General features: G+C 39.7%; 1 protein-coding gene across 6 annotated transcripts in view; it reads right to left on the reverse strand.

The window, feature by feature from the left end:
• ldb2a (LIM domain binding 2a) overlaps positions 1 to 26,397 on the reverse strand; it is a 92,847-nt gene that overhangs the window by 31,321 nt on the left and 35,129 nt on the right. For all 6 annotated transcript variants that reach the window (XM_028590089.1, XM_028590088.1, XM_028590084.1 and 3 more), the window contains exon 3: positions 54 to 226. In XM_028590089.1, coding sequence (XP_028445890.1) covers positions 54 to 226 — 173 coding nt within the window. The remainder of the gene's footprint in view (positions 1 to 53; positions 227 to 26,397) is intronic.

Genomic DNA, 26,397 nt, shown 5'->3' on the forward strand with positions numbered 1-26,397 from the left:
ATAGCGTGTGATCAATTATTCATGCTGGGAGAAGCTTCGGGGTCAGGTGTTACCTTTGTAAACATTGGCTTCCCGTGCTGGGTGACCATGGTGCACTGATCACAGTCCAGGGTGATGCATGAGTTGTGGAAGGACTCCTTGGAGTGTTTGAGGATGTAGTGGAGCTCGGTGACCCCTCCCTCGAACACCGTGCTGAAATAGCGGGGGATCAATGTCCGGCCAATCGCTGCGAGGAGACAAAAGAGAGGGCAGAGATGCTTAATATAGAAGGACGGCAAACGGGAAATGATCTAGAGAGACGACAGTGGGCTTAGATAAGCAAAGGAGGGGGATTACATACTGCCATATTAACACTAATCACTAATAGACTTTAATGATGCCACTACTAGTATTAGGCCTATTATCACTACTAATAGTCATTATCCAATGTTAAGGCTACCACTGAAACTACTGTAAATACTGCTATTATATACTGCTATAACTGCAGGCTACTGCTGCTACTATTATGATCTGTGAGCTGGGTTTTGTTTGAAATTCTTCCAACTCTGGTGCAAATACCAAAACAATACTTTATTTTCCCACACCTTAATAGAGTAGTTCGACATTTTGAAAAATGTACTTTCTTACTGGGAGTTTAGAAGATTGATGCCAGACCCATGTCTGTGCGTTAAGTATTTGGCTAGAGCCAGGAGGCGATTAGCTTAGCTTAGCATAAATACAGTAAACCGGGAGAAACTTCTTAAGCTCTCAAACCACTAACTATTGTTTTTACTTTTTGGTTTGTGGACGGATTCAACAAACGAGATATAATGTGTTAGACAGACAGATAGGGAGATAAAGAAAATCTTGAGGAATTTGAACATGTCTTTCTACAAAACCCTTATTTTAAAAAGCCAATTTTCATTCGAGCCATTTCTCAAATATTGAATGTTGTTCTAAACACAAGCATACAAGAACTTTAATAATAATAATAATAATAATAATAATAATAATAATAATTTATGGTTTATCCGGAACTGTCTGATCAAATAAAGAATTGCAAGTTACCATTATCACAATTACTAATACTACAACTGTTACTACCTATAATAATAATAATCATTATGTTTTTAATGGTAATATTGCAGAAGCTATGTTACAGTTTTATGAAATGATAATATGACAAAGATAACAGATATCATACAATAAATATCGCACTGGACATATAAACAAAAATATTAAATTCAAATTAAGGTAATACAATTAAAGATTAAAGAGAGCACAACCCTAAAAATAAAAAAAATATAGTATATATTTGTTTGGCTAAGAAAATCTTAATATCAAAGTAACTGCTTGATAAGGACATCTGCTGTAGATTCATTAATAAAGATAAATATTTTATTGGCTGTCAAAAGCTCCTTGGAGGCAGAGACTGATCAGATGTCCATTTGAATGAAATTGATTAAATATTTGAGAGCAAAGATGTTCTGCTCTTCCAATCTGACCCCTTTTTATCATACAAAATCCTTTAAGGGACACAGGGAAGGGTGTTAAGTCTGCTGTCTATTGATTTGATTTTAACCTCTGTACTCATTAACAGCTGGTTGCTTGTACTACTGCCAATGTCAGTTTTTTACAGCATGCGTTCATTCATATTCCTCCCTTACCCAGGCTCATTAACAGCTGAAAAGCCTTCAAATGGGACTAAACAATAAGTGCATAACAATTAACCCACACAAATCATTTACAATATTGTCAGCAGTGCTGCAGAAATCATGATAAATCTGAATGAACTCATTGCTAAATATATGCTATTGAGCTGCAGCCGTCCTGCTGATTGTGGTCAATTTATGAATCAAGATTCTTGATGCAACAGGCACATTATAGATTTACAGTACTATTGGATGCCTGAATCGAACACTAGGCCGCCTTCAGGACACCTGTTCACCATCCAAGATAATATCTAAATCCTTTATTCTTAGATTGAGTCTGATTTTCCCCCTAACCCAAGAGTCAAATTAATTTTCCAGTGCAGTGAGGTAAATTTTACTTTTTCCAACCCATCTGAAGATTAAAGCTTTTCTCGAAACAACTGACAATATCATGAATTTAGGCCTCTCCATCCACTTTGTTCAAGATATGACAGTTCATATAACTCTTTTTGAATAATTCTCACATGGGTGAGACTGCACAAGAAAGTATTTTCACATATTTTCAGAATGATATGATTCCATGACTTAGTTTAATATTATACTGATTTATTAAGACGGACAACTTCTGCAGTGCAAACTTTTTGCAGAAGCCTAAAGATGATGAAAACTGGAGGAGGAGTCAGGGAGGGAGAAAGCGTCTTCAGTGTTTTACAGCCCTCAGGCTTCGTCTGGTTTCCATCTCCTCTGTGTTGGCTGGCTTCAAGGAGAAGAATAGATGATACAGAGAGAGGTTTACATTTCCCAATACATTATGGATGCACTGTGATGGCATGAAAGACACAGATTCCTAAATACTTGGATGTATTTTATAGTACAAAATCATGTCCTAAAATGCCTTTATATCAAAGCTTTCAACTTTCGATAATGACAATATCAACAGCATACTGTATCTTGTTAAGCCTAGTTAACTTGGCTTAAATAAAAATGAAATTTCACAGAGGAGCTTCCGCATCAAGGGTTTTGAAACCATCTTGGACAAAATGGTTTCTTTAACAGCAACAGTATTGGGCCTAAACTTCAGCTTTACAGCTTCGGGGTTCTTTTGTCTCAGAGCTCCTCTACCTCGGCAGCGTCAATGAAATCCCATTAAGAACCTGTAGCTGTCTTCTATCCACCAGACCAGAGTGCAGGGAGTCCAATTCTTTATATATTAGAGCTCCTTCTATCATCAGAGTTGTATGATATTGCATGAAAATCAACTTGAGATGCTTTAGCTAAACAGCTGTGATATTAACTACAGTACCATTAAACCACAATCTCCTTTTGAAAACCCCCAAAGATATTTTTTTTCTAAAAATATATATTACTTTGTCACTTAAAAAAATCTAATGATTACTTTTCAATTATTTTGAAGATTATTTTATTGATCATTTTTATTATTGAAGAAAATGGTGAAAAATCCCTTGACGGTTTTCAAGGTGACATTTCAAAATGTCTTGTTTTGTCCAACCAACAGTCCAAAACCAAATAAATGTTAAATGTGCTATTATAGAAGATTTAAAAAAAGAAGAAGCAAATATTCACATTTAAGAAGCAGGAACAACTAGATTTTATGGCATTTTTGCTAAAAACAAACTATTTTAGTGCTTGAAAACAATATGTGAGGCGAAAGTGAGAAATAAGATGTTAATGCACAGGATTTACCAAGAATATAAAGCAATGCACAACTTAATATGTAGATCATGGATTCAGCACAGCAACGACAGAGAGCAGGTGAATCAAACAGCTTTTGCTTGGGACAAAAACTGCTAACTGCAGAGCTCAATATTGCAGTTTATGTTACTTGTTGAACAGCTGTGCAGACCCAATCTGCAGAACGGCCCATACAATCTCCAACACCACATCTTGGCAGCACATTCCTCCTTCAAAAGCCTCTTTTTCTAGACTTTATTTTTCAAGCTATAAGTTTTCTGCTGAACACAGATACTCATTTTCAGCACTGCTCTGCTTCACACAGCTGCACACATACATGCCTGAGATCTGCACTGCAACCACAGGCTTCATCCAAACATCACTGGGGAGTTCCACTTGAGCAACTTGACTTGCTCAAGGGCAGGGCCCGTAGTTACTGAACAGCTTCTCATTCACTTAAACGCACAGGGGATCTGAACCAGCGACTGTTTGGTCCTACACTGATATTTGTACCACCGGCTGCAAACTTTTGATGTCCCCACTTCTAAATATTCAGATCCCATATGAGTTTTCTTTTGAATATTTTCGAATTAAATGTTGTGCCATGGTGTTGCCCATCTCTAATGGGATTAACAAGACACCTCAGCAAAACACTAATAATATTTGCAGTACACCAATGTATAATGAGCTACACTGATCCCAAAGTAGTTTAAGTGGACATTCGTACAACAGCCCTGCTGTATGTAGGGGTCTGCATTTGTGGGGACAGGTGGGATGGTACCAGTGAGACAATAAAATACGATCCAGCAGGTCCAGTTTGAGTAAGACATGAGTGTGAGTTTAGCAGATGCCAAAACACTGCACAGCTGTTTATAACACACTGGCACAGGATTTAAAAAATCTGGAGAGTTATCATAGCGGCCACTGCTTTATTCTTTTTGTTGCAACGATGGCGAGGTAGAACTAAGGTCTTCACGTTACAGAGTTATCTACCAGAAATGTGCTGTTGTTGCTTCTGCATTGGCACCCCGCTGCGTCATCGGAATGGCCTCATTAAAATGAATGAGGGGGCTGCATTTTTTTTACCCAGGGCTAATGTCGGTCTGAACATTCCCTAAATCAGTGATTCCCAACCAGCGGTACCCATGTGAGCAGTTTGCAGTTACCAGGAGGTATATGGAAAAACTGTGGAGTAGCTTGGCTAATTTGGACAAATGACTACTACAAATACAAATTTGATATTGGGGAAAAAAGAGACCAAGCCTAAACCTCAGCTATTCCAGGCTCACTATGTCTTGTATGAAAAAAATTACTGTAACAATATCAATTTTTATATAATTATATTAGAGATGCACCGATAGACCGGCCGGTGACCGGAATTGGCCGGTCTCTCTTTTTCCTTTCTCTCAACTTCTCCGCCGTGTGTCGCCCATACCCACTCGCGCTATTCTCGCACATGTAGGGAACCTCGTGAATTAACCTGCAACATGTCAGCTGTTTAGAAATTCATCAGCGTGTGTGCAGAAGATAACAAGTTTACAATATGCAACACCTGCAAGGAAACAACACCAAAAACCAAAATCACATTTTTTTTGTTGGATATTGGATGTGAAAAAAAGGAAATGGTTCATTTTGGTGTGTGAATGTCCCACACCAGGAGTAATTTATATAGTTCTATTTTATAGTGTTCTATTATCTGTTCAAAAAATGTTCTACGTTCATTTTTTGAACAGATAAATTCTACGTTCCGTGCAAAATGTTCTATTAAAAAAAAGATTTTATATTTATATAATTTATATTTGTGTGTGCTGTAAAGTGGTTAGAAATAATGGAATCGGAATCGGCTAAAATCGGTATCAGCTGGCCTAACTCAATGAAAATTGGAAATCAGAATTGGCCTAGAAAGTTGTAATAAGTGCATCTCTATTATATATAATTTTTATATAATCAGTTCAAATATACACATTTAAAACAGGAGGTGTCAATGAATGTCATATGGATACTTTTTTTTTCTACGTTACGTTTCTACGTTTTCTGCGTTAAACGATACCTTTTTTCTTTGTTTTGTTTTCTTTTTTGCATCATTGGTTCAACTTGAAATCCACCCGTTAATCCCTCTAAGCGTTAGTGACCCGGTCTACCCGCTGAGCTATGCCAGACAATTAAATAACAGCAAAAACAAAACAACCATAAATCCTGACTTTGGGATTATGAAGCAGGCATGTTGGGATTTCCTTTAGCCTCTCGTTCCTGGCCTACTGGAACAAGTCTCTCTGCTCCTCTACATTTTGCTGCCCGTCAAATCTCCATCATTAGAACACTGCCGGAGAGAAAAATTGGGACATCCATATTATCCAGCAGCACATGGCCTCTGATTTCAAGCAGAAATAATCCATTTTAGAGTCAACACTCTGTTGGCTAGAATTATGCTCTCTCTCCCCTTCCCCCAGGGTGGGTGGTCAGGAGAAGGTGTGTTTGTGCAGAGGAGGAGGAAAGGGGGGGGGGTAGTGAAGCCTGGGAATAAAACTTCATTTAGAAGTGAAATGTCCCCAAAGACAGTGGCTCGAGAGGCTCTTGAGGTCAGACCTGGATGGTAGAGTCTCAATCGATGATGTTGGCGGTTGGGTGAGGGGTGTGGGGGATGTGGAGTGGGGAGACAAGGGGGGGAGGGTGTACCCGTGACTGGCATGTTTTTCAAATTCGATAAAGTCAGGCATGACTAAATAACACATAAAATGTTTGGCATCGTGAGCGGTGGCTGAGGGAAGAGGACGGAGGGAGGGTGAGCTAGAGGGTCCAATCGGCGTGGATGACTGTGAAAATGATGCTCTCTCTCTCTCTCTCTCTCTCTCTCTCTCTCTCTCTCTCTCTCTCTCTCCTGTATCTCGCTCCCTCCCTCGCTCAGTCTCCACCACGGTTGAAAAACAAAGTACGTCTAGGAGTGGAGCTGACTGCTAATGCGCAGGAGCTCTGAGGAGACGAGGGGGAGGAAGGGAGGGGTAGTGTGTGTGTGTGTGGGGGGGGGGGGGGGGGGGTGTAAAGGGATTGGGATCGAAAAAATGAGCGAGGGATGAAAGAGAGGGAGAAGAAAACTAGGAGGGAAGATGAAAAAATAAGGGCTTGTCAATGAGGGAGAGAAGACTCACTGAGGGGTAATAGGAGAGAGAGAGACAGCAAAAGAGGGTGAGACAGCAGGAGGGAGAAGGAGAGGGAGACAGTGGGAAGGAGGGGGGGATGCTCAGGTGATACGCAGATCTGCTTCTTGCCCGTCTCATGCAGGAGTTTTGGTTGTGTCTTCTCAACCAAAACTGTCCTAATAAAACCTAGCGTGCGTAGCCTGGAGTAGCAGAGTGATAGATAAGCATGTAATGGCAGCCATGAAAGTTTGGGATTATTTCAAGCACCGTAGTCTTGTGTTTCTCTTCAAATATGTTTTGGGCTCCCTCACTCAGTATTTACATTGATGGCAAACGCTTTATGTAGCTGAGTTGCTATACGGCAGGCCTCATTGTCTTGCTCAAGGGCAATTTTAAAAAGACATTTGACTGTAACAGTGATCAAACCATTGATATGTTCTGTTGATTGGACCAAACAAGTCTTTTGAAGATGTCATCTTAGGCTTTCAGATCTATTGATGGGCATGTTTCACTTCTCGTCAGATTAATCTATGTGATGAAAATAATTGCTTAATGTTAAATTTATCACTTAAATGACAAATTAAAAAATTGTTGCTGAAGGATTTTCTGTTGACCAACCACGTGAATAATCATGTAATCACTGCAGTGTTAGTTTCAGTGGGTAAAGGCATTTCCATCCAAAACACATACAAAACAAAAAGCACACAGCCACATAACCAGTAAGAGAAAAAAAAAAAAAAAGTAAATTCCAAATAAAAGCATTACCACAAATGAAGTCAACATAGAAGATGTACTAAGTGTGGACTAAAGGAGAACTCCACAGTGACATGAAGGACATCGTCAACACAATCATTAACCACGCTGCCAAAAAAAGGCGCCTCCTCAGCCCCATGTTGTAGCCCCATGTTGAAGACACTATCATTTATCTTTTAATAGGCAGTCAGATTACACACTCATCAACAGCGACCAAGCCAAACAAACTTCAGACAAAATTGCAGAACGACAAAAAACTTGCATCGAGTCCAGACGAGATGAAATGTATTTGTTGGCGATCCTATTAGTTTTCCCTTCCTCTTCACCTCACACTGCTTCTCTCGCCCTCTCTCACTCTAACTCTCTTTTTCTTCTTCTTCTTTATTATTTGTTTTTCCTGCACCATGCTGATTGGCCCATCTTCAGACGTGGGGCACTCCAGAGATACAGATTAGCTGGCACTTGTTTGGGCGAACATGACAAGCAGCATATGCCTCTCAAGTAACGTGTACCCAAACATGCAATTTACAAATAATTAACGTGGTGTTAATTAGTCGCATTAATTCATGCCACTTTGTTGGGATTGTTTCCCCCCGTCGGTCCCCAGGACTCCTGCCAGCAACGTCAGCCAGCAAGACAGCGAGCGCGGTGCTTCTGCTCCGAAGATAGAGCAGGGCGTCAGAAGAAAGAAGGGCTGCTGGCTGGTGTATACACAGTGACGCGCACACACACACACACACACACACACACACACACACACACACACACACACACACACACACACACACAGATTGCATACTGTACATACTCAAAAAAAACATTCAACCACATATGCATTGCACTGTGAGTATATGCACTACTGCATACTTGCACATTCCTCTGTGATTCTCAGTGTGTGTTGTGTGTATCCTTTATGTCTAATGTTAAATTTGATTCTGTCCGTGCTTGTAACTGTGTCATATCTGTGTATAAGTTGACAGGAGAGCAGACTAGCTAGGCCTGTAGGTTGTAAGTTGGCTGAATCCGTGTTGTCCATTCTGACACACACACGCACACACACGCACACCCACATGCACACACACACACACACCAATAAATGTACAGTAATGATCATACCTAGGGAGTACAAAGGCGGCTACGTAAACAATATGCACACCCACGTGCAGGAAGAAAAATAAATGCATGTAAACACGCAGAGATGCGCCAGCAAAGTGCACCACGCCATCACCTCTTCCATCCCTCCTGTGTAAACAGACCATACATTATTATTTTGTTTATAAATTTGAATGCAAGATTTTGTATTTAAACATGAAATACAGGATCAAAGTATAGAAAATGTTTTAACTGTTTTTGTATTTCATATGATTATTATTACAGCTGTGTGACTTGTCCAAGAGCCCTTAAGCAAGGCACTTCCTTTTCACCAGCTCACCTGCTGTAAGTCACTGAGGGCAGTCATGAGGTCAATGCAAAATGCCTCAAATATTCAAATCAAAAACGCTTCAAACCAGCCATTAGAGGTCTATGTATGAGACAGGAAAGAGCAAATACTGTATAGTTCTTGAGACAAAGCAGCCCCAGAATTTCATGCTGAATCAATCACCAAGTATCAATCCCATTTTTCATGAAGTTGAGAGTAAGAGGCTGGAACCATGACTGGTTTGAATAGTAATAACTACAAAAGAGTGTGGTAGACTGTCACTAAACACCTTCTATGTTGCAGCAAACAGAAGGGGATTTCTACTCTAAATTACAGTAAAGTCATTACGTGGAAGTCATTACTTAAAGTGCTCATATTATGCTCATTTTCAGGTTCAGAGGTTATGTCAGAATAGGTTTACATGGTTTCATTTTCAAAAAACTCCATATATTTGTTATACTGCACATTGCTGCAGCTCCTCTTTTCACCCTGTGTGTTGAACTCTCTGTTTTAGCTACAGAGTGAGGCATCTCACTTCTGTTCCATCTTTTTTGGGAGTCGCACATGAGCCATAGCTAGGTAAGGACTACTAGCCAGTCAGAAGCAGAGTATGAGGGCATGCCACGCTAGTAGCTAGGCGAGCATTATAACGTGTGTTACAAAGTGACACACATTTGTCACGGACTTAAAGGCTGGACTACAATAGAGCTGTTTGGTGTTTTCTGTGGAAGATGGTAAGTCCCTTTGGGATGGACTTTGGGCTTTTTCACTTTGTAAACCTATAACGTTCACAAAAAAAATATAACGCAACAAAGGAAAGGGAAAAAGCCAAAAAGCATAATATGAGCACTTTGAAGTTCATCATCCAATGTCAGAGTGGTTATCATTTTGTCAGCCACAAATTAAAGATACTTTTATCTTTTGAAAAGTACCATCATTTATGTTTAATTTCGTGCCATCAATCCTTTTTGTAAGAAAAGATGTCGTGTTTTTTTGACTTTCTGAATGGCATTACTTCAATTTGGAATGAGAAACCCAGACGACTCAGACTTGTCAGCACTGTTCGTTCAACCTGTCCAGGTAGGTGATGATTAAACTGCATGCTGGTGGAGTGCAGACAAATTAAAAAGCGCGCGGAAAAAAAAGAAACAGGCTAGAAAATCGGGAGATACTCAGTGGGCGATTATGCAGCAAATGCAGCTCTCCGCAGTGCAGAAGAGAAAAGGATGGAAATGAGAAGGGGGAGAGCAAGTACAAATTGTGTATGATCCATAATGTCTGCATCCTGCGAATAGTCAACAGACAATCACTGGCACGTTTCACTGATCAGGTCAATAGATACAGCATGGCACTTATAGGTTAGGGGTTCAAATCCCTTTGAGGTTTAGTGGCAACCTCTTTTTACTAACATTTACGGGTTGAGAGGCTCAGTTCCCTGTTTGGCTTCCTGGAAAACCCTAAGCACTAATGCTTTAGATCAGTCCTTATTCTAGTCTGTCTAATTTTGAACTTTTGAAATGTCGCAAAAGCAAAATGCGAATCAGGTGCGTTTCCATCAACTAGTTTAAAAAAATCTAGAAAGTGTCTTGTTAAAGTTATCTTTTTAATAATAACAACCCCCTCTTTATGTTATGATATCATCAATTTCCGTGTGTATGTATTATGTCATGTCCCATCATGTCATGCTAAATGAAGAGCAAATATAAACAGACATTTGGGATCACTGGCAGAAGCTAATGTGTTGACAGTGCTGTATATTGTTTGAAGCATATGTTTTCCCAGTGGACTATATCTTGATTCTTAACACTTATGATCTACAATTTTACATTTTAAGGCGTTCGGCTTTCTCCAAGTGATTCCAGTCCCAAGTGGTTAAAATGACTGAGCAGGGATTTGGTGTCTCTCTTGAGGATAATCTCTGACTCTTTTCAGTTACTGAATGGTCTCTGTAACCTCATAAAATATACATAAGGTTAGAGTAAAGCAAACAGATTATGGGACCTCAAAAACTGAGTAGATCAACAGACTCAGATAGGTAATATTGATTTTCTTTCAGCCTGTGACGTGTGTACAAACTAGCGCTTGCTTAGACCTACAGTATGTGTTGTAATCAATAAACTAGCTAAAGCTAAAAATACTATTAAAATTGATTATTACCCCTTGGTGTAAGCTACTGTTGATGATTGGTGAGAGATGCATGGATGAAAACCAAGCTGACATATTGATCTCTGGGCTAAATCGATGGTTGAGGAGAGCCTACACTCCTTGGCAAACAAACGTCTGTCTTCATCAACTCATATCTCTATCTAAATACCCTTCATGAGCTACCATTAGTGGGTCAAAGGGGAGGGGCATTAGATCATCGGCAAACTGATTAAGTCAACTCAAGTTAACTGTTTGTCAAGCCTCCGACAAACAGGATTGTCGCAAAGAGCTTTACAGAGGACAGGAGCAGAGATGTGAGTGACAACATGCTCGTCACTTTTAAAGGGTAGGTTAGGATTCTATGAACTCAGCCTTATTACAATACTCACAAGCAAAGATTCAGTAATCCTCTCGCTTTTAGAAACACGTGTAGCAAAGACATCTCCACCGCAAATCCGCTGCTTACCTTTCTCTACCATAATAATTGAAACAGCTTAAACACAACAATCGCAGGGCAATAGTCTCATATTCAGTAATGAAATAAGGAAAAGCTTCCATCATCGTTCTATATCAATATAACCTAACCTATTGGCGTAGGAATCTGCAAGGGGTCGTAAGATAAATCTGAGAGTTCACAAGATGATTAACAGAAAAGGAAAGCCAAGAAAAAACCTGTATCTGCAACACACATTTTTTACTTTATGGGCTTTTTACTTACTTACTTACGGATATTTTTACTTATTATGGCTTAAAAAACTATTGAAAATACAATCCGAGAAGGAAGATTCACTTTCTGACTGAATACTTGCAACGTGTGATGAGGGGTCCAAAATAAACATGGCTTTCTTTATTGACAGTTGGATAAGAGGACTGATTACAGCAACCACAAACACTTTGGATGTACAACAATTGGCAACAAGGCAACATACTGTATACAGTAGTGTCCCAAAACAGCGGAGAAAGGGTTAAAAACACCCAGCATATATTCCAGAGACACATATACATACTGGGGCCCACGCACTAAAGTGTACACACACACACACACACACACACACACACACACACACATACACTCAGTCATGCATGCACACACTCGTACAAACACACACCAGAATGTGGGAATCACTGCCCAGAACATGAAATATTCATCAGTCATAAAACTTTAATTCTCTCTCTCTCTCTCTCTCTCTCTCTCTCTCTCTCTCTCTCTCTCTCTCTCTCTCTCTCTCTCTCTCGGGGGGCTGCTGTATTCTATTTTGTGAGGTAAACACTTCCCCCACTGCCCCTGCAACACAAAACAATAATAGATTTCATTAAAACCCCTTTTGCACAATTGTCCAAACGCACGAGCCAAAGCACATCATTAAGATGCTGCTACATTTCAGATGGAGGAAACCACTCTTCATGTTGTTCAAAATTACATTTCAAAAAGGAAGGTTTCTGGGTGGCAAAGAAAGGAGCGTCTGTGTTTAATACTGATGCTGAGTTTTAGAGGTCCCCTGTTATCAAAGTTAATGTCACTCAAAAAGAAGAAAAAAAATATAGTATAAAAAGTATAATCATACCTCAATATAGTGCATAAAAAAAAGAAAATAATTTGCAAGTATACTTTTATGTTGTATTACTACACTACAGCAATGGGTTTAGGTTCAATTTCAAAGACTAACATTTTAACAACCAAAAGGCAGGACCACTATGGATCAAAGCTTGACCAGAGACTATCAAAAAATATTTCTGTGTACCTTAAATGATCGCATGTGATGGAGAAATGACATGGTGAATGAAAAAAGCAAACACTTTTGCTTCAGTTACACATGCTTATATATATAATGTCCCATGTGTCTGCATTTCTTTCTGTATGGTATTATTAATGCAAAGGCCCAAAAAAGATCTAGTGTTCTTAAAAGCCAGCCATTAGAATCCAATCTTCAAATTGGCCTAAAACTCATGAGAAAAGCAAATTCTCTAGATGTGATACGTTTTGAGTTTGGGATTTGTTTCATTTTATTATACAGAAAAGTATGTACATTGTTAAATTCATTTCACAAAGATCAGTGTTAATTTTTATCTTGGGTAAATCTGTTAAGGAAAGTTTTTTTATTTTTTATTTATTTAATTAATAATGTATTTATATTTTCGGCAACACTATGGTTAAAAATTAGGAAGATAACATGGTTTCAGTTTATTATTGAAAGAGAAAACCATAGTACCTTAACCAAGTTCTTTGAGTTCCTAAACAGAACCCTACAATGGTAATCATATTGAGTTGGGGAAATCGTAAAGAAGAAAACTGAAATATACTGCTGATGAACATTTTACAGATACAGTAAGAAATCAGCAGCTTTGTGTTATTTTGGAATAACTCAAAATGTTTTTGGGGGGACATGTTAGGCCTTTATTTATAGGACAGCTGAAGATATGAAAGGGGAGAGAGAGAGAGAGAGAGGGGGAATGGCATGCTGCAAAGGGCCACAGATTAGAGTCGAACCCGCGGCCGCTGCATTGAGGAGTAAGCCTCTGTATATGGGCACGCGCTGTACCAGGTGAGCTACCCAAGCGCCCCGGACCTTCATATTAAAGATGCAGTAGGTAAGTCTTATAAAACTAACTTTCTGTCATATTTGCTGAAACTGACCCTATGTTCCAGTAGAACTATATGAATTATGTAATATAAAAAAAATCCAGCTCCTCTAGCACCACCTACAGCCTGTAGTACGATTGGCCAAATTTCACCGCTCCCGGTTGATTTTCTCCAATCAGGGCCACAGGGGGTGTCTATCTGCCTGTCAATCACTGCTCAGGCACGTACACGCATATAATATGGCGCTTTTCCATTACATGGTACCTACTCGCCTTGCCTCGACTCTACTCGCCTTTTTTGGTTTTCCATTACGAAAAAAAGTACCTGGTACCTGCTAACAGGTACTTTTTTTAGTACCTCCTCAGTCGAGGTTCCAAGCGAGCTGAGGCGAGCCGAGAAGGTGACGTGAAACCCTGCAGGTTACAGATTGGTCGGAGAGAAGCGTCACTGATCACTGCATTGCTAGCGACAGACGGCATTTTTAAATAGTTTAGCCAGGGGTGTTTTTTTGCTGCCAGAGGCTCCACGCAGAGCTTTCTCCGTAGCATACAAGTGGCCTGATGGTTATACTTGTGCGCTGGTGTGTGTGTTGAGTCGCCGTGTGTGTGTGGGGAGCTGGTGAGCGAGGGAGAAGTGAGAGAGTGCCGGCGATTAGCTCCGCAGCGAGTAGTGACTCTAGAGTCATATAGTGAGAGAAACAAAGTGTCTCCCCTTTTTCTTTCTGACGACGGTGGGAAATCTGGAGCAGGAAAAGTTAACTATCTTGTTGATTTCATGTTGTTTACGGAGAAGGAGAACCAGGAAATGAGTCGGGGGAAATGCAACGCTACCAAGCCATGCCCACGGCAGTCGCTATGACGACCAGCCACGCTGAGGCGATACTAAAATCTGCAATGGAAAAGGGACGCACAGTGCGCCGAGGCGAGGCGAGTAGAGTCGAGGCGAGTCGAGTAGGTACCATGTAATGGAAAAACGCCAATAGTGTTCTCCCCTCCCCCTCCCCCTTCCCCCGCGCAAGAGCTGCAGTAAAGGTTTCCCAAAACTCGGGTGAAGTGGCTTTTCAGAGGTGGCGTGATTTTAAAGATCTGAAGAACGATGCAGACGTAGCCACATTTCTTCTCGACAGGTAACATAATTACCATGAATGATTTATCTTCCACTTGGTTATTAGTAGTCAAAAGTCCACAAAGCTACGTTGGTGAGGATAATAGTAACGTTGGCACAGTGGTCAGTCTGATATGATGCCAAAATGGCTAACAGTAGCCTGCTAGTTAGCATCGTTTTACTGTTGGTGAGTAAAGTTAACATTGTGTTAGCGTTTAGTTATTGAAAATGTTTTCTGACATGCCGGCAGTTCTGTCAAACTCCCTTGTGTGGGAGGGGCTTAGGAGACGGTTTGGGCTGCAGCAGAAAGGGGGGAGGGGCTGAGAAGTTGTCGATGTTCAAATTTGTTGGCAAAGTCCTGGATGTTCACAATCTTACCTACAGCAGCTTTAAGTTTATTGGCTAAAATCCATGTGACTACAGCACTAAGAAACACTATACAGCAGGAACAAGATGGACCAGCCCTTTCTCTCTAGTCTTCTAACAGCTAACAAGCCGAGGCTGAGTGCACCGCTGGAAAAAAAAAATGTCACGTACATTATTATGTGACTTCAGCCCCGCTGTCACCACTTCCAAGATCGACCTTATGACTTTCACAGCTCTTCAAAACTAATTGCACTGTTTAGTTCATTTTGACCAAACGTAAAACAAGCACGGAAGAGACTCAAATTAATAAATATGATATATATATATATATATATATATATATATACTATACTGTCTATCTGTTAATAAAACCTCACAGTACATTTTCCAGGTTTTGAGAGGAAGAGATAAACAAAAGCCAATAGAAGCACTTTCAGCACCAGCCGAATACTGCTGGTATTTCACAGAGGAGGAAAATCAAGATACTGTACGTCTTTGTCTCGTTTTCTCAACATCTGCAGACCAGTTTCAGCTGAAAGGACCTCTATCATTTTGACTTTCCCAGAAGAAATCTGGGATGGAGAGGTAGAGAGAGATAAGGACAAAAGTGTTACAAGACTGAAGGAAAAACAGCAAAGCAGAAAGACAGAAAGAGAGAGAGAGAGAGAGAGAGAGAGAGAGAGAGAGAGAGAGAGAAGGGAGAGAGACACATCTCTAGTCACCCTCATCAAACCTCACGCCACGCGTGGATGGTGACTGCTTGGGCAGAGAGGGAAGCGAGAGGATGGGGGAGGGGTGGGGTGGGTGTCGGAAGTGTTGGGGATGGAGGGGGGCATGTCCCCTCGAGGCCAGCCCTCATCCCTTCTTCACCTCCATCCATAATTCAACAGGGTCGCCCTCCACCCTCCCCCTTCCCCCCCTCCTAGCCGCACCGACCCCCAGGGCGAAGCTCCGCAGGGAGGACACAACATGCAGAGGAGGAAGAGACAAAGACACCACCACAAAGCGCAAATAGTGGGCCGGTAAAACTGAAAAAAAAACTCAGTGGTGAGATGCATCATTTCCCTCTTAAGTTAAGTCAAACTCCAGCCGCACATATTGTGAAAGTGGAATATCGTCACACACTGCATGACGCTTTGAGTGCTCAACCAGACGCCAAACGCTTGATCGCGGGATCCTCATAGAGTGAATTAACAGTTCACACAAAGTATACACACACACACACACACACACACACACAGTCTGAGTGTGACTCAGACTCCTGGTGAGTCAGAATCAATGGTAATGAGCATCGCTTTTCGCTGTTCGGCCTTTGTTAATCGAGCTCTGATCTAAAGGAGGCAGCGATACCTGCTAGGCTCTCAGCAGCTCACCTGAGGGAAGGGCAGATTAGGATTAAGGGGGAGCAGGAGGGGGGGTTGGACTTCTTAAAATGAATCATATTTATACATATATACTTAAGCATTTTATTTTATTTATTTATTTTTTTTTTTCTTTGCTGTCTATTTTTTTATTTTTTAATTGCTTGTTCTGTGTGTTATGTGTATGACATGTATATGTATTGTGGAGTATGTTACCATTTATTTCTGTAGCCTCTTGGCCAGGTCATGTTTGTAAATGAGAAGTTGTTCTCAAACAGTTAACCTGGATAAATAAAGGTTTAAAAAAAAAAAAAAGAATTCAACACGCAGGGATGCAACTACAGTCTAAAAAATAAACAGGGTACCACCTTGCCACATAGGTGACTGCTTCTAAAATCCTTCAAATGAAACAATCTGAGAAGCAGGCTTCCCCTACTCATAATGAGGGGTCATAAGTAGACATTGCTTCACTTTAAAGGGTCACAAGCCAAAAAGGTTAAGAACCCCTGCTCATAGAAGAACATCACAGTACCTCCAGTATTGGTACCAAATATCGCCAGTGCACGTAAGAAGTTAATTATTGTTGCTAATCAGTTATAAACTGCAAATGGTAAATTGGCTGCATTTATATAGCTTTTTTTTATTCAAAGCTATTTACAATTTGCTTCTCTTATTCCCATTCACACACCAACGGGAGCGAGTTACCATGCAAGGTGCTGGTCTAACCATCAGGAGCAATTTGGTGTTCAGCGACGCTTTGACATGTTGACAGGAGGAGCTGGGGATCAAACTGCCAACCCTGTGATCAAACAGCGCACTCTACCCGCTGAGCCAGGACAGTTTTTAGTTAGCGTACGGCACAAGGTGCTCACTAGAATTGGTAAAACAAGCAACAATCTTGTAATTGTTGTTCCATTTACTGTCAAAAAGATATACAAAACGAAGATGAAAAAGTAGGTTTTCATTTCATTTTGAATTGAATTTCTCATCTGATTTGGGAAGCTGTTACTGCCATCGTGAGTGTATGTACGTGAGTGTGTGTGGAAAGAAAGGTTATTGAGGGATGAAAAAGTGCCCCATAAACATTTAATACCTTAAGTAAAGCGGTGGAGGCCCTTTCATAGACTATAGAGACTGATGGGTCTCCACCACTGTATTATATATAAATATGGATTTCTCCATGTGTCAATAACTTTGCACTGTGAATGTGTTCTTCTGCATCTCTCTCTCTCTATCTCTCTCTCTCTCTGTGTGTGTGTGTGTACTGTATGTGTGTTATTGTACACAAGCCAACACTTCTTCTACTGCCTCTTTGTATTTGAGAACAGGTGTGCCCTCTCTCTGTGATTTTGTCTGTGGTTGTGCATGTTTGCAGAAGCATATGCTTACAAGCACTCTTTCACTGCCTCACTGTGTTTGTGTGCTGTGTACAGCATGAGCTTACTCTCACTTTTACTGTGTGTAGTATGTATATGTGTGTGTGTGTGTGTGTGTGTGTGTGTGTGTGTGTGTGTGTGTCTATGTATGTGTGTGTGTGTGTGTGTGTGTGTGGTTTTCCAGGTGGAGTTCTTCTTCTACTCATCTACAGTGTGTAGATGAAAATGCTATTCATTATTAATAAAAGAGAGAGAGAGAGAGAGAGAGATTTTTCTCTCTCTCTCTCTCTCCCTCATCTTGTTGACCTTTCTGGAATGTTCTACTGTTAAAAGCTTGTGTTGCACTTCACTCTTCATTTTTTCATAAACTGCATGTTTGTCACCATGACTTGTAGCAAACATTTACAAATTCCATTTCAGAAAAACAAATCGCAGATGTGTCCGGAAAGAGACCTAAGACTTTCCCCAGAATACTTCAAATGTAATTTGTAATTTTGTAATTTAATTTATTACTAGGGCTGTCAAACGATTCAGCGATTAATCTCTGAATTAAATCAATCGCATGTTTTATCACATGATTAAAATTCTATTATTTTGCATTTCAGAATTGTTTTTAAGAACATATTAACAATGGATAGCAATTCCTACCAGTGGATCTTGATTGGGAATCAAATGAATGCAAAGAAAGTGACTTTATGAACTTGATTTTAAGATTTGTATTTGTTTATTATTTATTTATTTACTGTAACCAAAAGAAAAATGTGTGAATCTAGTCACACATTTTAATACAGAGTCAGTATTGTCTTTTACGATGCTGACATGTCTGCAGTTAGTGGCCACCCATTTTGCAAGACCTGTAGTAATCTTTTTGGATTTGGTTTCATCAACAGGTCAGCAATGAGCGCTCTCCAAAATAGTGCTTTGCCTGAGCCCACTAGCATCAACCTGAGCCACGTTAACTGTACTACTATGCTTAACTCGTAGGTGGTAGCTCAAGTTTGACGTGCTTCGGTGATATTTTAATTTGGCTTTACACAATGTGCATATGGCTTTCAACCTATCCGGGAGTTTTGGAAAATAAAAAGCACCATTCAGAATTGTGTTGCTGCTGTCTTTCTCCATCATGCCTGCAGCCTGCAGCAGCAGGATGTGTTACGAGGAAGTATGGCAAAGTGCGGCAAAGGGTCAAAATAGTAGCCTGTTAGGCACGACGCAAAGCCGAGTGAAGGGAAAATAAATTACTAAATGGAGGCATGCGATTAAAAAAAATGTATGTGTTATGCTCAGCCCTTAATCGCTTCGCAATTAACGCGTTAATGCTGACAGCCCTATTTATTCCAAAACATAGGTTCACAATCAAGTTTTGAATAATGCAATTTCACATTCTGCAGATTCTGCAGTATTCTTTTTTTCTCTTTAAATGGAAGACAATTTAATTTCTCCCCCAAAAAGCACATTGTGTTACACAGAATTTGGATTCTTCTTCTCAAGTTGTATGTTTTGTATGTGCAAACTATTTCTTAACAAAATAAAAACCTGGTTTTTAGTTTCCCCCTCTCCACCATGTACACTTTTTTCAAACCTTGTCAAAGCGACAAAACAAGACAATCGGTATTTAAATGTGTGCATGATCTAAAATTAGCTTTTTTCTTACTGCCTGCCTGTTTTTTTTAAACACACACTAAGCACTGAGCTATTCCTTCAGAGGAAATTGATACATTACATTACATGTCATTTAGCTGACGCTTTTATCCAAAGCGATTTACAATTACTATATACAGTACAGGCCAAAAGTTTGGACACACCTTCTCATTCAATGCATTTCCTTTTTATTTTCATGACTATTTACATTGTAGATTCTCACTGAAGGCATCAAAACTATGAATGAACACATATGGAATTATGTACTTAACAAAAAAGTGTGAAATAACTTAAAACATGTCTTATATTTTAGATTCTTCAAAGTAGCCACCCTTTGCTTTTTTATTAATAAGGGAAATAATTCCACTAATTAACCCTGACAAAGCACACCTGTGAAGGTAAAACCATTTCAGGTTACTACCTCATGAAGCTCATTGAGAGAACACCAAGGGTTTGCAGAGTTATCAAAAAAAGCAAAGGGGGGCTACTTTGAAGAATCTAAAATATAAGACATGTTTTCAGTTATTTCACACTTTTTTTTTCAGTACATAATTCCATATGTGTTCATTCATAGTTTTGATGCCTTCAGTGAGAATCTACAATGTAAATAGTCATGAAAATAAAGAAACACATTGAATGAGAAGGTGTGTCCAAACTTTTGGCCTGTACTGTATGTCAGAGGTCACACACCTCTGGAGCAACTATAGGTTAAGTGTCTTGCTCAGGGACATCGGTTGATGTATCGCAGTGGGAATGGCATGTGTCATATCCACTGCGCCATCATACACCCGACACTTGAGGTGCATGTACGCAGGGTCCAAAATAACTTTTTCGTCAACTAGCTAAACAGCTAGTGAATTTTCAAATTTCACCAGCCACTCAATAGATTACCACTGTTATTTTGGCTGGTGAGTCTACCAGCCACTTGCACATTTTACCAGCATTTGGCTGGTAGATGGTTTTTTACCCTGTGTATGTGTGTGCACATGTCTGTTTATTGATGGGTATTGGTTAGAATGCGGTGACACTTGACTATCAATGAAAATTAACAAGCTTCTACAGCCAATAGCGTTGTTTTCAGTTGAAAGCAACTTTCTAACGTGTAGCTCTATCCAATCATACGCTAACTTTACTAAACGTCTTTCTGTTGTGCATCTTCCCTGTTCGCCAAAGTATTGTTTTCCTACGCATATGTTAAAGCAATTTTAACTAACTTACTATCAGAACTATCATATCTAGAATTTGGGCCCTACTGTTTATTTTCTGGTGGAGCGCTAAAGTCTGCCCACTGAGCCAACGCTAAAAGACGCCAAAAGGAGCTCGCTACATTGGCGATTTTAGACCCTTTTTAGGGGGGATCAAGAAAATTGAAACGTAAGCAACTAAAATTGCTGAATGTTAGAACATTGTGTCAAATTGTTTGTTATTACTGTGACTTTATAAAGTGTCAGGTTTAGTTCCATCATAGTGTTACTAGTGTCAAAAAACGTTAGCTGACGTTGTTCAGTAGCTAGCTCAGAGATTATTGGCTAATGAAATGACTGATTTAGCAGGGGGGGTTAACACTTTTGCAAGGCACTGCATCCGTGTCACTTTCTCATAAAGGGCTCAGCCCCCCTAAAAGTCTGATCCTAGAATCGCCCCTGGATCGCTATGAGTGCTTGAGTGAGATAGTTGTAGTAGTAGGTTTAAATGTAAAGTGGATAATTAGCCGCTGTAATGAAGAATATGACAAAATAACTGCGTGGAGCGACTGAAGCAAGAGGCTACCAACACATAGACACTGGACAGCCGAGCCGGTGTAGCCAGTTAAGCTACATGTAGCCTGTCAGACTGGCGATCAGATCGATCGGCGATCTCGAGTAACCATGATTGGATGATTTGAAAAATTAAAGAAAACGCCCACGCCACATGTTTAGATTCACATATTGTACATATGCAAACATTAGATGGAGGAAAATGATAAAGGAAAGAAGGACGTTAAGGGAGAGACGGAGGGGGATAATAGAGAGAGGAGAGTACAGAAGAGATGAAAGAGGACAATGTGGAAGAAGAAGCAAGGAAGGAAGAAAGGAATGATGAGGATACAAAAGAAAGAATGATTTGGGGGATAAACAAGTAAAGGAGAAGATGTGAGTTGAGAAAAGATGGGAGAGCAAGAAGAAAAGAGAGGAGGAGAATAAGAATAAAAGAGAGGAGTAAAATGCGGGAGAGAAAAAGATGGAGAAAAGGTGAGGAAGGAGGAATAGAGAGAGAAGAGGATGGCTGTTAGCAGCATCTATTGTTTCTCAAACTGGAAGGGGAAGCTGGTTTTGTTTTGCTCCGGGGCACACACAGTGTTGAGAAACAGGAAGTCAGTGGACCTGCCCATCCTCACGGACAGCTGGTGCCCTCTGATAGCTGTTCCCTACTTCCTGTTAGCTACATACAATGGTACCCACCCTGATCCAGGCCACCTGGAAACCTAACCGTTTTAATTTGTCAATTAGGTTTGTGTAGTGCCTATTAGGCCCACCTCACAATCTCTAAGACTAAATGACAGATTTACCAGTGATTAAACAGGTTCCAAGTAAAAATTGGTAAATCTGTTCATCTTTTCTTTTTTGCACTGTTCTTACTGCAAATATATCGGTATCAGTGTATTTGTCAGCCGATAAACGACAAGTTGTACTATAGAAAATGCCAAATTAGGTTTGAGGTCATTTAGAAACAGTATCACCATTACATAGTCCGTCTACCAGTTTTTTCACTGTAAAATATTCCACTCAGTAGGTATCTCCCTCACAATAAGAAAATAGTAATAACATATATTTTTTAAGGGATTAATGGATTAATATCAAGATTGTTTGTTTATGTTATGTGTTTAAGTTTTAAGAAATACTAATGATTTACGTATACTTTTTATTCTTCATTTAAAATCCTAAATATTCCATCCATCCATCCATCTTCGTCCGCTTATCCGGTGTCGGGTCGCGGGGGGAGCAGCTCCAGCAGGGGACCCCAAACTATTGTCCTAAATATTGATATCATTATAAAAAATCCAGTATGGGTCTATCAAATTACACTCAGACAGCCAAGTTATGCAACCCAACTTCCAATGTGCCCACACAGATGATTGTAGTTGTATTTTAAGATTTCTTTTCTAATTGTCATGCCTACTCTTTTGGTAACTGAGGAGTTAATTTGTTTTCAATTCTGAACTTACTGTGAAGAAAAGTTTTTAGCCATTAGTCATGTATTGTTAAAAGAAAGTCCAGAACACTTAATAGGACATTTTTATGGTAAATTATGGGCCCCTTCTGCCAGCGGCTAAACGTCATAGCTCACTGCTTCGCTGTCATGCCCATAATCCCAGTAAGGAAGGGACCTCTCGGATATTATTGCTATAAAAACTAGGTCGGGTTCAAGTCCCCTTCAGATAAAAGCAGAACTTGATAAACTTAACTATTTTCCAAAATTAAGACTTTTTCTTATTCCAACACTTTATTCTACACACAAGCAAACACACGCAGGTGCTATTGCTTAAAAAACTGTTGACAGCACTCAATAAACAAAATTTACTTGGTGCAAGTGAAGTATTGGCACACAAGAAAATAATAATGGCACACAATAATATTTTTAAGGAGAGAGTCCTCTGGTACCTCCTAATGTGCTTTACTTTCATGCCAGCAGGCTTTTTGTGAAAGAGTAGGCGTCAATTATTTCAGATATCGGATATTGTTTTAGAACGAAAAGGCTACGATTCCCGGCAGCCTCAGAAGAACCACATTATGTCTTTAAAAGGCCTATCTCTTTCTACTCTGGTCAAACAGCGCAAGAAAAGCCACTGCTCACGCCTGCTGCTGTATATTTTCATCAGACTCTCAGATAAAATGCACAATGTGCTTACACCCACAGATCCACATATGCTGCATTAAAAGATCGCCAGGAGAATAACAGAAATCAAAACTGGATTCACATCAATCTGTTATTGATTGGCATGACTGCAAAAGGTTGATTTAGAGAAGAAAATGATAAGGTCACAGAGTTTCACTCCTGCATCATTCTGTCTTCGTCTCTTGCTTGTTTCAAGTTCCCTTTGATGGTGATGGTTTAAATATCAGTTTTTCAGTTACACCGCTAATTTGAGGCTGAAATTTGCAGTATATCATGGTCTAATATTCAATATCCACTTAGCACAAAGAGCTGTATTTTGCAGCCGGCATGTTTTCATAAGCTCTACATGCTTAAAGTGAAGTGACTCATTTGAAATATTCATTATCATAAAATGTTTAATATACCCTAAGAAATTACACAGCAAAATACATTTAATTATTGATGATGAATGCACTTAAAACATATGATTGAGATAATTCTGTGAAACTTCAAAATGCAATGTTTCTGCAGTTTTCATGGTTAAGCCCTCACATTAACTAGTAGATAGTTAATAATAGTTTACAACCAGTACAGAGGAAAAAAAACATAAAACAAAGGAAAGTCTTCTTTATTTTGTCTTGTGAATACATCAATAGGGACTGATAGGGGGTAGGATAGTAAAAGATTGATTAATCATTTATCAATCTTACAGTATAGATATCTAGCTCCTATGATGAAATAAACATCCTGTTCTACTATTTGCTTGGTTGGCTTGTGAGGTAGCCACCACCATGTTCACCTCACTCAACTCTAACTCACACTGTTGGCATCCGATCTGATTGGTTGCACAAACCACACACAGAGAGTAGAGGAGGCCAGTTGTAGAGAGGCAACGATAACAGGCTTATCGCTGGGTGAAAAATAGACACAAATAGAAAATCTCTTTATGTTCTGGCACTGACTAAACAATCAACTGGCCAAACTCCATGTCTTAATTGCCATCAGGGAGACGTTGCAGTTAGAAAGTGTATAAAATAACAAAAACACAACCAGCAATTAGATTTCGTTCCCTTAATAATTATTTAATATCACTAAATGCGTACTTGTTTTAATGGCCAATTTAGGTAAAGTTCCGGGACACAAGAACTGCAAATAAATTGCACAGACAAACTGCTTTAGCTAAGTGGAATAGTGGTCTCAAGTCAAAATAGAGAGCTGCAAAAGAATTGGGATCTCTCATGTCTTACTGGACAGGATATTTTTACTATTATCCATGTGGAAGCAGGAGAGGCTAGTTGTATTGGTCTTACAGTAAACCCAGTCAAAGCCAGAATGGTTGTTTAACTTTGATGTCTTAAAGTTGGCTAGTTTATTAGCCTTCACTTTAGTTTCTCTTGGTGGGAACAGTTATGCTTTTTTTTACTAATTAATAAGCGTTGTACGTAAAGGTCTAAAAGTCTGATTCTGTAAATCATGTGAATATTCATGTGAACATTTTAAAATAGGCGCTGTATTCTGGATCTGGTTTATATTTACTTGTGGTATCCTGTAAATCCATCCAGGCTGGGCATATTTGTATGCATGACACAATAATAATTGATAATAATAACGTTTCAGTTTAGTTTGCCTGGAATTAAAAAATGAATCTGTACTCAGTTACATACTGTACATTTTCTTTAAACATTAAACTTGGCATCTCTCATCCATATCAGATCTGCAAATAGCAACAGTAACACTGCTGCTCTGACGTCTGACCTTCCAGCATCTTGTTTACTGGTTGCTATGGGAAACAACATAAACCATCAGAGAGAAACAGAAATAATCCATAACTTTTCTATGCACTTTTACTTCCTAATGTCTCAAATTGAACAAATTGAATTGTTGTTTTTCACATTTAAAGGCACGTATTAAGGCTTATTTTCAGTTGACGTCTTCTAAAGGTGGATTATTAAACAGTTGAGTAACTGCAATGGCATTTCTTTAGATTTAGAAAACATCTGTAAGGGCTACATGCTTCTCATTTTCCATGAAGGATGGGGCAGACAGGATTTCAGAGGAAAACATTGTTATAAGCGGGAATGTTCAGAGAGGAGTGGGATCGTGGATCAGGCGGTAATGGTCGGAAATCCTACAGAAGCGGACAGACGATGATTTAGAAGAGAAACAGTCCAGCGTGGACCTCTAGATTAAAACTTACTGACAAAGACATACAAAGACTTTTTTTTTGTTACCACAGAATGAATTGAGCACTTTGATTACACAGCCTCATCAAAACCTGTGTGCTATGAGCTTCACAAAGCTGGTTTTGAAGGTCTGCAGTCATTCAGAAGCTGCCTGTATCCAAGGCCAGAGAACAAAGTTGCCTAACACAGGGTTAGAGACACTAAACTTAGATCACCAAGCAATGGGGAAAAGTAATTCATTCATTTAAAAGCAGCTTCATGAGGTGAATCATCTTGCACAACCTCACCAATCAGCATCTTTAAACAGTTTTGAAACTTTTCTGGTTTCCATGGACATCCATAAAAAAACTCAAGGCTGTCCTCCTTTAAAAAAGGTCCAATATTTTACATTACGCAATGAGAATTCAATGACAGCAATCTAACAAAGAATGAAAGTGCTGTTTGTTGGTTAATTGATTAGTTGATTGACGTAAAATAATAATTTAAAAGTATAGATACTTAATTGTAGATAATTGCTTAATTGTGTAAGTAATTTATCAAGAAAAATGCAAAACTGACAAATGGCAAACTGATTCTGGCCTCATTTGAAGTCATCACTTTTGGCTCTGGAAAGTTGTAATGGCAAGGGCATTTTTCACAATTTCTTTGCATTTTATATACTAAAAAATAATCAATAATTAAATAATTTGTTCCAGCCTGAGGCATTTCTCTCTTTATCGTTCTCCCTTTGGCCAAAACAGTTAAACCCATAGACAGCTTGATTAGCACATTGTCAACTGTCAAAAATGTCATACAAATACCACAAGCATAGTTTACAATAGATGGCGAACTATCCAGGAACAGAACACACAGCAAAATGTTTGTGGCTACATATTTTGGTTTAAATCTATAATTTCTCCTCTCTTTCTCTCTCTGTCTCTGTCTCTCTTTGCGGCCGACCCAGCGCTGTGGTTCCCAGGCTCGGCACGACTGTCAATCAGCAGCAGCCTACATCTCAGCGCTGCAGCTGAGCCAGGGCCGCATCATCCCGCCTGCCAATCACCGCTCTACACCTTCAATCCATCCTATCCATCTCTCTGTAAAGCAGCCTCGCACAGCACCCCCCTCCTCCCCCACCACCACCACCCCCCCTCCTCCCCCACCACCACCACC

The sequence above is a fragment of the Perca flavescens genome, chromosome 10 (genome assembly GCF_004354835.1).
Source record: "Perca flavescens isolate YP-PL-M2 chromosome 10, PFLA_1.0, whole genome shotgun sequence".
In the NCBI taxonomy this organism is placed as follows: domain Eukaryota; kingdom Metazoa; phylum Chordata; class Actinopteri; order Perciformes; family Percidae; genus Perca; species Perca flavescens.